At 55.9% G+C, this 11,001-nt stretch overlaps 8 protein-coding genes across 8 annotated transcripts; 4 read left to right on the top strand and 4 right to left on the bottom strand.

Annotated features, from left to right (window-relative positions):
• Positions 1 to 287: 287 nt before the first annotated feature.
• L226DRAFT_379596 (uncharacterized protein) lies at positions 288 to 1,034 on the top strand. The gene has a single exon (XM_067674379.1). It carries the CDS (start codon positions 369 to 371, stop codon positions 921 to 923), a length of 555 nt encoding a protein of 184 aa, XP_067537110.1. The 5' UTR covers positions 288 to 368; the 3' UTR covers positions 924 to 1,034.
• A 110-nt stretch (positions 1,035 to 1,144) lies between these two features.
• Positions 1,145 to 3,036, bottom strand: L226DRAFT_569782 (kinase-like protein; the record flags this gene model as incomplete). Its single annotated transcript, XM_067684348.1, has 9 exons — positions 1,145 to 1,388; positions 1,466 to 1,599; positions 1,654 to 1,797; positions 1,970 to 2,306; positions 2,360 to 2,465; positions 2,528 to 2,624; positions 2,692 to 2,814; positions 2,873 to 2,950; positions 3,010 to 3,036. 9 exons carry the CDS (start codon positions 3,034 to 3,036, stop codon positions 1,145 to 1,147), a joined length of 1,290 nt encoding a protein of 429 aa, XP_067537111.1.
• Positions 3,037 to 3,370: 334 nt separating this feature from the next.
• L226DRAFT_533634 (guanylate kinase) lies at positions 3,371 to 4,232 on the top strand. The gene is made up of 3 exons (XM_067680506.1): positions 3,371 to 3,550; positions 3,621 to 3,823; positions 3,885 to 4,232. The coding sequence occupies exons 1-3, from the start codon at positions 3,427 to 3,429 to the stop codon at positions 4,167 to 4,169; spliced, it is 612 nt and encodes a 203-aa protein (XP_067537112.1). The 5' UTR covers positions 3,371 to 3,426; the 3' UTR covers positions 4,170 to 4,232.
• A 198-nt stretch (positions 4,233 to 4,430) lies between these two features.
• On the bottom strand, positions 4,431 to 5,445 carry L226DRAFT_544920 (DUF1640-domain-containing protein; the record flags this gene model as incomplete). The annotated part of the gene is made up of 4 exons (XM_067682310.1): positions 4,431 to 4,480; positions 4,535 to 4,565; positions 4,622 to 4,921; positions 5,158 to 5,445. The coding sequence occupies 4 exons, from the start codon at positions 5,443 to 5,445 to the stop codon at positions 4,431 to 4,433; spliced, it is 669 nt and encodes a 222-aa protein (XP_067537113.1).
• A 261-nt stretch (positions 5,446 to 5,706) lies between these two features.
• L226DRAFT_611889 (Mak16 protein) lies at positions 5,707 to 7,090 on the top strand (the record flags this gene model as incomplete). Its single annotated transcript, XM_067686324.1, has 7 exons — positions 5,707 to 5,818; positions 5,878 to 5,987; positions 6,047 to 6,150; positions 6,206 to 6,318; positions 6,384 to 6,750; positions 6,806 to 6,959; positions 7,011 to 7,090. Exons 1-7 carry the CDS (start codon positions 5,757 to 5,759, stop codon positions 7,088 to 7,090), a joined length of 990 nt encoding a protein of 329 aa, XP_067537114.1. The 5' UTR covers positions 5,707 to 5,756.
• On the bottom strand, positions 7,046 to 8,448 carry L226DRAFT_533638 (sphingosine hydroxylase). Its single transcript, XM_067680507.1, has 3 exons — positions 7,920 to 8,448; positions 7,532 to 7,862; positions 7,046 to 7,457 (listed from the first exon to the last, which is right to left on the bottom strand). Exons 1-3 carry the CDS (start codon positions 8,423 to 8,425, stop codon positions 7,329 to 7,331), a joined length of 966 nt encoding a protein of 321 aa, XP_067537115.1. The 5' UTR covers positions 8,426 to 8,448; the 3' UTR covers positions 7,046 to 7,328.
• Positions 8,449 to 8,722: 274 nt separating this feature from the next.
• On the top strand, positions 8,723 to 9,011 carry L226DRAFT_569787 (uncharacterized protein; the record flags this gene model as incomplete). Its single annotated transcript, XM_067684349.1, has 2 exons — positions 8,723 to 8,892; positions 8,951 to 9,011. The coding sequence occupies 2 exons, from the start codon at positions 8,723 to 8,725 to the stop codon at positions 9,009 to 9,011; spliced, it is 231 nt and encodes a 76-aa protein (XP_067537116.1).
• A 723-nt stretch (positions 9,012 to 9,734) lies between these two features.
• L226DRAFT_611892 (uncharacterized protein) lies at positions 9,735 to 10,946 on the bottom strand (the record flags this gene model as incomplete). Its single annotated transcript, XM_067686325.1, has 4 exons — positions 10,422 to 10,946; positions 10,315 to 10,361; positions 10,167 to 10,247; positions 9,735 to 10,097 (listed from the first exon to the last, which is right to left on the bottom strand). Exons 1-4 carry the CDS (start codon positions 10,900 to 10,902, stop codon positions 9,735 to 9,737), a joined length of 972 nt encoding a protein of 323 aa, XP_067537117.1. The 5' UTR covers positions 10,903 to 10,946.
• Between the last annotated feature and the right edge of the window lie 55 nt (positions 10,947 to 11,001).

Below are 11,001 nucleotides of genomic sequence, written 5' to 3' on the forward strand. Positions count from 1 at the left end.
TATAATAAGTACCGCTGTAGCCTCGGCGTTGCACCTGTATGCTTGTGGAGACCGATCGACACGGCCGCGCTTCGAACTACATTCGACCTCGCCTGCGGGGGCTAGAACGGATCAGGTAGCGTATTCAATGGGGGGTATATTTAGACAGCCGCATTGGGTTGTGCAGGTTAGGTGCTACGTAGCTATGTATGCAGAACGGGTATGAACAACAACACAGAGAGTTCTTTTGCTTTCGCTATGAAACAGTTCGGCCGCGAGGAGAGGAGGAGAGAGGGATCGAGTGAGAGACTGAGTGAGGGAGGATGTGAGTGTAGGATACGACAAGAGGAGAATGAGGCCGGCCGTATTCTGTCGTCAAGGAAAGTACGATGAATCCAGGCCCGGGGGGGATATCCAAAGGGGTCGGGTCTCGACGTTCCGGTTCCAAGTACTGTAGCCACAGCGCCGCGGTCCACGAATGCAGAGAAGTGACAGAAGAAGGTGATCAACGACTAGCTAGTAGAGTATGTCAAAACAGGGGACGCAAAGGAAGACACCGCGTGAGAGCCATTGCCATCCAGACAGACGTCGACGATACCACGAAATCCGATGGTATTGGAAACTGCCGGAGCTACGTATGGCACAACCCGCGGGTCCAGGGAAGAAGTAGAGATGACAATAATAGACACAAGCAGGAGTCGTGCGCATGCGAAACGGCACTATTAACCAGGGTACTATATGCCGAAAACAAAAGAGGCAGAGGCAGAGAGGGATGGGCTCTTCGCGGAGGAATAGAGGAAGTAGGGTGTACAACTAGATGCGTGAGCGAGCGTGCAGGGCATAACATGATGAGGGGTCATAGGGATCGGGATCCGGGGCATGACATGCGTGTGGGTGCGGCCGGGACGACGAGGACAGGGGGGTTAGGCTCATATACAGGATAGTTTAATGGATATGGATAGGAGCGTGAAGGATGCGGCGGGGATCGATAAATGAAGCGCAGACTACACCGTAAAAGCGGACGTGAACAAACAAGACAGGCACATGCCAGGGATGAGATGAGGGTCGCCAAGTCCACCGCGGACGAACTGGTATCAATGTCTTGCCGCTCTGGAGCCAGGGCGGGACTTGCCGCACAGCAGACACAGCAAAGGGTATGGGGGCCTTACTGGCCCTTTTCGCTGAGGTCTGCCATCTCGACAACAGGAGACTCGGCCATACCCATCTCGTCGTTTATTGGCTTCTGGTTGTAGGAATAGTCGTGCATGCCGTCGTTGGCGATCGTCATTGGCGTGACTGGACGCGAGGACGCGGGCCCTGATGACGATGTCGCAGTGACCGTCGAGATGATCTGGGTCTGTGGGTAGTACGACCGGCGGTGCATCTTCTTGAAATCATACGGCGTGAATCTAGATGCAATCACCAGGGTGAGTATTCGGCATGTCAATTTGTGGATTTCGAAGTCTTGGAAGTCAGAATGACGTACTGCTCTTCCATCTGCCTCATCTCGGCGCTCAAGCTGCTGATATCCCGCTCCTTCCGCTGTCTCGCGCGCAAAGGGTTGTCTTCCAGCAGGAGCTCCTCAAGCTCATGCGATGCATCGAAGTTGGCCTTCTTTGACTGCGAAGCCGACCGATGAGCACAGACCACCACACGGTAAGGAATCGTACGTACGTCAGGGATGAACGGTGCGGTCTGCTCCTTCGTCTCGAGAGTGTCCCAGTCAATGGCCGAGAACCAAGGATGTCTCTTCAACTCTTCAAAGCCCTCCCCATTAGGTTTGCAGGCCAATCGTCTCGAGGGATCTCTGTCCAAGAACTGCGAACACAGGCTATCAGTCATCCATCACGGTGGCACAGGTACAACCAGTGCATCCCCCTCCCCCTGTTCAGACAAGTTTGGTCGTCGCGTATCACGGATTAGCGACGAAGCCTCGCCCGTATGTCACGCGTCTGTACAGGGAAGGAGGGAGACATGGGAGAGTACTCACGCCTTTCAATGCCTGGATGCCCGCCCTGCTGCACTTGGATTCAGCATCCTCCGGGAAACGCAACGTATCCTTCGCAATACTGTGGGTGAGGTCGCTGTTCGTCTTCCCGCGGAACGGCCGACGACCAAAGATAAGCTCGTATGCGCATACACCAAGAGACCACCAGTCAATGGTGTATGTATAGCCGCGCTTAGCGAGAATCTCCGGAGCCATGTACGCCATGGATCCAGCGACACCGGTCAACATACGCCGCTCCGAATAGTGGACGGCGATGTTGAAGTCAGTGATGTGTGCGTGACCCCGTTCGTCGAGGAGGATGTTGTCCGGCTTGAGATCACTGCAAGTAGCTCAGCAAGGTACCTTCCCGTCGGCATCCCAGGGTAGACTCACCGATGGATAATACGGTGTTCGTGGAGGTATGCGAGCGCAGAGCCGATTTCCGCCACGTAGAAGCGCACGACGTCCTCTGCTAATGAGCCCAACCTTTCCAAGTGGACTTCGAGAAGGTTGCCGTGGTCAATGCATGCATCGAGCAGCAGAACCGAGGAAAGAGCTCACATCTCAAGTCGCCTCCGAGCATCAGATCCAACACAAAGAAGCAGTTCTCGTCATCCTGGAAAGCATAACGCATGTTCACAACAAAGGGGTGGTCAATCTGTGGTGACGCGAACACGCATAAGCTACGGTTCCTCGCATCAGACGAAAGAGGGTGCGGGGCGTACCTCCTCCAACAGCCGGCGCTCCTGGATAATATTCGAGACCGCCTTCATCTTCACGCACTTGGCCTTGTTGATGTACTTGAGCGCATAAAGCTCGCGCGTCTGCTTGTGCTGTACGACGCGGACCTGCGCGTGACATGGCGGTCGGTCAGGCGGAAGAACGAACGGTAGGCTAAAAACGCACCTTGCCAAATGCCCCCTTGCCCACACACCGCAGTAGGATGAAGTGGAAGAGATTAACGTCCCCATCGAAGTCTATAGGCTGTAGGACGGCGGTATGCTTGGTAAATGGGCAACAGGGTAGAATAGGGACCGGGCTACCTGGGGTCGACAGCAGACAGCGCCCATGGTTGTCGCGAACCGATAAGAGACCGAGCGGGCTTTGGAGAGGGACGAGAAGGATGGATAATTAAAGGAAGGATAGGAAGGGCGGCGCAGGATGGACTGCAGGAAGGGCGGGAGGTGAGCCCAGACGGGGGAGAAGAAAGAGCAAGGATGAGGAGGGAGAGACGGCCTCTGTCCGTCGTCCTCCCAGGCGATCACCCCCAGCGCTTCTGCTAGCCCGACATGTCGACCGCTGTCGTGCCTATTATGTAATATCCTAGCAACCTACCCTTTTCCTTTCTGGGCGCTTGCATTATTCTGGCAAAAATGTTGCGCATTGTCTCGTCTTCTTTCTTCCACTCAATCCAAGCCTTCCCCGTCCTGTCTGTCGCCTTGTCGTCCCTCGCCCCCACCATGTCGCCCGCCGCGGACTTCCTCCGTCCTCTGGTAATCTCAGGCCCCTCGGGTGTGGGCAAGAGCACGCTCCTCAAACGCCTCTTTGCCGACTATCCAGACAAGTTTGGCTTCAGCGTCTCTCGTGCGTAGCCAGCTATTTTGCACCTCGTTCCACCCGTTGACAGCCCGGCACGTTTCACCGTCCCTGACAGACACGACGCGCTCACCTCGTGCGGGCGAGGTCGACGGCAAGGACTATCACTTCGTCTCACAGGACAAGTTCAAGGACCTCATCGCCGATGGCGCGTTCATTGAGCACGCCCAGTTCTCCGGCAACTTCTATGGGACGAGCTTCATGACCGTGCGCGAGATCGAGAGATCGGGCAGGAGGTGTCTTCTGGATATCGAGGCGCAGGTATGTTGCCATGACAAACGCCTGTTTTCTCTCTTCCCTTCCGTCCAAACATCCGTTCCAGGGCGTCCGCCAGATTAAGGCAACAAATCTGAACCCCGTCTACCTTTTCATCTCTCCGCCTTCCTTGGCTGCGCTGCGTAAGCGTCTCCAAGGACGCGGCACGGAGACGGAGGCTGCTGTAGCGAAGCGCCTCGCCACTGCGTTGAAGGAGATTGAGTATGCAAAGGAGGGTGCCCACGATCTTGTCATTGTGAACGACGACCTAGACCGGGCTTACGAGAAGTTTGCGCGCGTAGCACTCGGAGAACCGATTATCAGTGACCCGTTGCCACCATTAGATGATTAGACTGTCAAAGGTGCAATATGGACGTAGAAATACAAGGATATGAATACATAGATCTGGACGGTCTGATGTTACCGACGTGACCTATAATAGGAGCATGGAAGACACTCACAGGTATTACGACACTCCGCCTATGGGTGTCCTATAGTTGTCTCAGTCTGTCCGTTTGCATAATCGTCATCGTAGCGCGAGGGAAGCCTGTCCACCCGTCCAGATGCGTGTGGCGTCGCGACGCTCGGGAATCCAGGGCCGAAGAAGACCATGCTAGTATCGGAAGCGCATATACGCCATGAGCAACGCTGAGCAACCGGTGACTGTAGGCACATAGTTAGTCGGAGGCGGACTTCATGTGTATACGTAGTACGCACCAAAACCGACAAGGTATTGCAAGGTTGTCGCCTGTATGCGTAACACGGTGTCAACCGAGTACGATTCCAAGGAACGGGGATACGTACCTTCGATACTTGGATTGACGTCCGTAAGGCGGCGATCTCCTGCTCTATGCGCGTGTCGACTTCCTTTATCTTGAGTTCCTGCTTGCTCGTCTCCTCGCGCATGCGACCCTTCTCCAGATTGAGATCAAGCCTCACGCCCGCCTGCGTACGTGTGATTTCCTCGCGCAGACGTTGCTTGAGCTTCTCGATGTCCGTCACGAGACGGTCGTTCTCCGCCTTGATCATCGCCAGTTCGTTCTTCTCCATAAGTTGCAGCTCGGACTTGAGTTGCGCGAAGTCGACTTGCTGCGTGTAGTGGTGCTGTTTACCGTGAAGGAGTCAGACGCTTATTACAGGAGGGCGTCATAGCAGGAAGCAAAGATATGTCAAGAGCATGTGGTAGCGAGATCCCGCAGATCATACTCTACTCTCGGAAGCCATGGTTCTTTCACTTGCACATATGCTGCACTTGACAAAGGTAGGACTGGAGCCTCCAACCGGTTGGTTGCGTCCCGAGAGTCTCCGACCTTCTCCAAACGTTATTCAAAACAACTGACCTTCTCCTGATCCGCCTTGGTCACCATATTGCTGGTCATATTCCGTATGCTCTCGTCTATGACCTCGGCAAGTGCGGACATGATACCCTCAGCTTGTGCCCGGTTGAGGCCTTCACGTTCTAATCGCTGCACAAAGTGGTGCGTGTCGAAATGAAAGTCCAGTCGGTGAAGCGTAGCACGGAACTCTCGTCTGCGAGCAGGGATGACTCGTGCGACCAAGGAAGGGGCTTGAGAGACACTTTGAGGTCGGAGGGCGGAGGCAGCACCACTTATAAAGGAGCGAATCATGGTGGCAGCAAGCAAGGAGGGTGAGTTCGGACAACGAGTGAATCGACAAGGAAGAATTGGGCAACGGTGAGTGGCAGGTTGGGACAGAACACGATGTATGTATAGCAGGCCATGACACCATCGCGGCCGCCAAGTGAGCCAGGAGCGCCCACAAGCTACCCCGTGAGAACCTCGTACTGGCCAATCAGAAGCGGCATACCAGATTTTCTAGCACGAAAGCTGCAGCTTCAGCCATCTGCAAGTCAAGCTTGCTCCGCTTGGCCTCCCTCTTCCTCCTCCTCCAGACCCTTTCACCGTGAACGTCGGTCACCATGCAGAGCGACGACGTGATCTGGTCTGTGATCAATACCCAGTTCTGCTCGTACAAAGTAAAGTGTGTGATCCCTTACCGTGCTAGTCTGCATTCTCGCTGACCGGCTGTCTCTCGTTCAGAACCGCTACGCAGAACTTTTGCCGGAACGAGTACAATGTGACTGGACTGTGCAACAGGCAGAGTTGTCCTCTGGCAAACTCGAGGTATGCGACGGTGCGGGAAAAGGAGGGTGAGTCCATTCGTTCCACTGCTATCCGATGCATAGTGTATTCAGTCCATCCTCGCAAGGTGTCCTATACCTCTACGTCAAGACAATTGAACGTGCGCACTCACCCGCACACATGTGGGAGCGCGTCAAGCTCTCGAACAACTACACGAAAGCCCTGGAGCAGGTACGCCTCCATCCTTCCCCATTAATCTGCCTTTTGGCTCAGAACCCTTGGTCAGATTGACAAGGAGCTCATCCACTGGCCCAACTTCACCATTCACAAGTGCAAGCAGCGCGTCACCAAAATAACCCAGTACCTCATCAAGATGCGGCGCCTCGCCCTCCGACAACAGTGCGTCCCTTCCCTTTTCACACCTAGCCCTCAACCAGTCACTGATGATATGTCTCCCTTCACAGACCCAAACTCATCGGGGTGAAGAAAAAGCTCGACCGCCGCGAAGCCGTGCGCGAGCGCAAAGCCCTCTCAGCCGCGAAGCTCGAGCGGTCGATCGAGGCGGAGCTCATCGAGCGACTCAAGTCCAAGGCGTACGGAGATATGCCGCTGAACGTCAACGAAGCCGTCTGGCAGGCGGTGCTGGACCGTGAGCGGGGAGAGAAGGAGGGTGACAAGGGCAAGGGCAAGGCACTCGAGATGATTGACGACGAGACAGACGAGGAAGATGAGGAGGAGCTGGAGGAAGAGGAAGAGGGCTGGGGCGAACGAGAGTTCGTCAGTGACCTGAGCGGGGAGGAGGACGGCCTGAGCGATTTGGAGGATGCTATGGTGAGTTTCGACGATTTTCTCCTGCTGATGCTGGTGTGCTGAATCCAATCCCCAGTCGTCTGGTGAGGAAGATGACGAGGATGAAGATGACGAGGACGAGGAGGGAAGTGAAGAAGATGAGGACCCAAAGAAGGCTGCGCTCGGCAAGCGGAAAGCTCCTTCAAAACCGCAGAAGCCTCCTCGCAAAGGACCAGAGAAGAAGGCCAGACGTAAGTTTGTACTCGTTCGCAGCTCTCACAGCACGACTGATGCCTTTCCAGGCGGGCCGAGAGTGGAGGTCGAGTACGAGCACGAGATGGAAAGCGTACCTCTCACCAAAGAGGCCCTTGCCAACTGGTAGTCCATATTGCACACATTGCTTGGAATCCATGCGCTCGACTCGTCTCTATCATTACGTCGTTCTACAAAAGCGGTCGTGTGACGGCGCCGAGCCTGAGCGCAGAACAAGCTGCAAGGCGGACGGGAGTGGTGCGACAACAGTGCGCAATTAACGAGCATCTACAGTACGAAAGTGACCAAGGTATCCTGCAATCCAAGCCAACGAACGGGCGGCATATCCGTACAACAAACCCTATATTCTACTGTGCCTTCGGCTTCTCCTGCTTCGCCCGGCGGAGCTCGATATCTTGCCGTGTCATCCGGGTGCCAAGGATAGCATCCCAGTGAATGAAGAACGGCTGAGAGAAGTTGGACTTGATCCCAATCACCTGTGAAGATAACGATGAGCGCTCCACGTTTCATAATGCTCCCGAAACATATTGCATAGGGGCGTTGGTCGTACCTGGTGATGAATGTCATGGTAGTCTGCGTTATTGGGGCTGAACATCTGCAGAGGGTCCCAAGGCAGCTTGTAACCGCAATGATCATCGACGGTCTTGAGCGTCGATACGACGAAAAGCAGCATGGCCTCGCGAGTGCTCATATGGACAATCCACTCGGCAAGCCCAGCGCCACAGGTGTCAAGCAAGAAGCCCTCGACGGGATGGTTGTACAACGCGCCAAAAGCGTACGGCACGTACAGGCGGTGGTGCCAGGAGTGGAACTTCTTGTAGAGGTAGGTGTTCATGTGCATGGCCCGATGGAGGAAGTATTGCCAGGTGTCGATGATGAACCTAGCGGGCGCTGTAGTATCAGAAGGGTGAAAGGAAGGTTACTGATGAAAGACGCACATGCCCAGCAGGAACTTCGCCGCCGGTATCGCCCACCAGTAGACGGTATACAGCCCTTCCGCTCCCCTGCTGACAAGGAGCTGCGCGCCCGCCTCCTTTCCCAAAAGCCCAGTAGCGGCCCACTCCAAGTACGGAGCCATCTTGGCCATGTTCGCTACATGGTCAATCTGTGCGCCGGCGGGCTTGTCCTCGATCCAGAGTAAACCAATTGCGGTCTGTACGATGTGTTGGAAGATGACCGCAACTATGACTTGCGTGCGCGTGACCAGGTTGCGCGACTTGACCTCCGCGCTCTCGTGAAGCCGGTACTTGTCCAACCGCTTCCACTCAGACATGTCGAAGGCATGAAAGGTGATGCTGAGGACCCAGTAGGCAATGATGGGCGCGGCGAGCGCAAGGAGGTTGTCTGGAAGCCATGGCACAAGGGCAGCCTCTGGACTGTAGTATAACGGAGTGTGGGTGGAGAGGTAGCGGAGCTGGGCGGCGTCGAGGAACGTAGCGTTCATGGCGGGCAGGGGACTGTCGCCTACCGTCGTCGTCGTCGTGGAATAAAGAGGAGACGCGGGTGGGCCGAGAGCGCAGACGGAGAGGAGTGGAGTCCGTCAGACGCGGCCTCGTTCAACTCGAGATTTTGAGCAGACCACATCTCCCCCTGTGAATCTCGATGGCCCCGGCACGTGACCGTGGCCGTCTCATCCTGCTTATGGCGCGCCGACAAGGCCCGGATCGGCAAGTTGCAAGTACTAAGCCGCAGCTTCAACTGGCTCTCCTTCGCTCCGACCACCACATCCTCTGCAGGCACCATGCAAGCACAGCCCGCTAACGCTACACAGGCCAAGGATCGCAACTACATGCAGCTTGGCCACAGTCTTGCCAGGCTCGCCCGCGCCATCGGGCAGACCGCGGACCTCTGCGAACTCATGAGGACCAATCTCGACGCGATGCGCGTCCTCTCGGCCTCCCATGCCGCCCAGTGAGTACCTGTCCACTTTCTTTTCCAGTTGACTGGTCGCTAACGCGTTGTTCATCAGGTTCATGACGGTGGCTATGGAGTTGAACCCGGACGACGACGATCGCCCAGACGGAGAGTGATAGAGTCTAGACGATATTCTCCTCTCGAACGGAGTCGGGTCATGCGCGAGTCCACGCTGCCCTCTCATTCTGGAGTTTGCATGGCATCGAATCGCACTCGTTGCCTCTCCGCCTTCCGCCGCTGCTCCGAGTGGCTTCGTCTCGTCGCCTGCGGCCGTTCCTTGCGCCTTCCAGCCTCTGGAATAGGTCGCACCCGGTAATACCAGGTCGTATAATGAGATTTGTTACGTTATTGACAATAGCACAGGCTTCGCTCCGATCCTTGAGTAGCCTTGAGCATGTTCTAGCGAAATGATATCTGGGCTCCTACCCCGAGTGCACCCATCAACATCAACATGACTTTGACTGGACAACAATGTGGGACACAGATCAAGTGCATGTCAATGGGCCTGATCAAGACAACTCCAGTGAGTTCTTGCCCTCCTTTACGTCGTGTGCGGTGGCACTCATCGCTCGAAGCGCCTTCCGTCGTCGTCCTCTCTCTCGATCATCTTGTGCTCTCCACGACCAAAGTCTATGATCTGGAAGCTTGGTGCAGCGAAGCTCCGTTCTTGCCGTGGCACTGATAGCGGACCTGGCTGTACCAAGATGTTGCGTCTGTATGCTGAACACTGGATGAATCCCGCTTCATGTAGCCGGTGGTACAGCGACAAACACTCCAGCCTACGAACGGGCGCATTCAGCTCGGACCAGAAGCTTAAGAGAGAGCAGGTGGAGATATAGTCACCTCTGTTGGTATGTCCAGTCCCGAGGCTCGATTGGGGTGCCGCACTCCTCTACCAGGAGAATTCGCGAGGGCCAGTCGACTTCACACTTCCCGTCTTCTTTGCACTTGCTGTGTGTATTGCAGATCAAGGTGTCATCGTCACCAATGGGTAGATAGTACCCGTAGAACCTCGGCACAACCGGAGGTGGACGGTTCTCCTCCGTCGACGCTACGTTGCGCTGATCCGTCTTTGCGAGAGCAACGTCGTCTGCCGGCATATCTTCTTGAGCTTCAGGGGCTGCTGCGCGAATTCCAGAAGGCGAGTCTGGCCCGTTCGCGTCCATGAGATCAGCCGGAAACGTGCTGTACATGACTGCCTCCTGGTGAAGCATATAGTGCGCCCCACATTCAGCACTCGTCGTCTTCACCGCAACGCTCACTCGACTAACCGCACCAGAGCCGCGGTCCAGCTCCAACACGAACGGTGCCCGGAACACCGTCGAATGGTTACCTGTGCCGAGGCGGTTCTGCTGGGCGAGATAGAGATGTGCGACGGCATCGACCCGTGATATTGTGCAGATCGTGCACAAGCAATACATCGGGCAATTCAGTCGGGAGGATGTAGGCATCCAGCGGAGACAAGCCTACTACCGAGTATAGTTGTCGGTCGTCTTCCCGACTCTGAGTATCCACATGGAGCTTACTGCAGCGCACAGCGTCCACTGCATTGTCCGCCGTGGAAGCATGCTCTGCCGAAGCGATCGTGGTCGTAGTTTCATCCAGGCTCAGGCCAGGAGGTGCCGTCGGCGTGATCACGACAGAGTCTTCGTCTGTCTGCTTGTCAGCGTCGGCGATCGTGGCGGCCTTCTCTGACGAGAAGCTGAGTAGCGCGAGGTCGTCGGCGAGGCCGCCAGCAAGAGATGAAGGCGAGGATTCGTCCGGGACGACCACCTTGGCTTCGCCGAGCGCCTTGACCCCATCCCCGGTTTGCCGAGGGTGAGCTGTGGGATCTCCGAGGTCGAATGGCAAGGGGCCGAGTACGTAGGTAGGTGGTACGTTGTCGTTTGGGGGCATGGTCTGGCCTGCAGACATCTTGGAAATTACAAGCCGTTCCTTGGGGGAGATGTCGTTAGGTGAATGGGGACTGTCGGCCCGCATGCGGTTGGAGTAGAGAGGCAGCGACATGGGTCAGTATACGTCGGGTGGTTCTGGAACGGTGGTGGTGGTTGACTTGCAAGGTGTGTTGACGCACTGCTATGAGATGCTTCTATCAGAGGTCTGTGG

This window comes from Lentinus tigrinus (assembly GCF_003813185.1).
Source record: "Lentinus tigrinus ALCF2SS1-7 unplaced genomic scaffold L226scaffold_8, whole genome shotgun sequence".
Taxonomy (NCBI): Eukaryota; Fungi; Basidiomycota; class Agaricomycetes; order Polyporales; family Polyporaceae; genus Lentinus; species Lentinus tigrinus.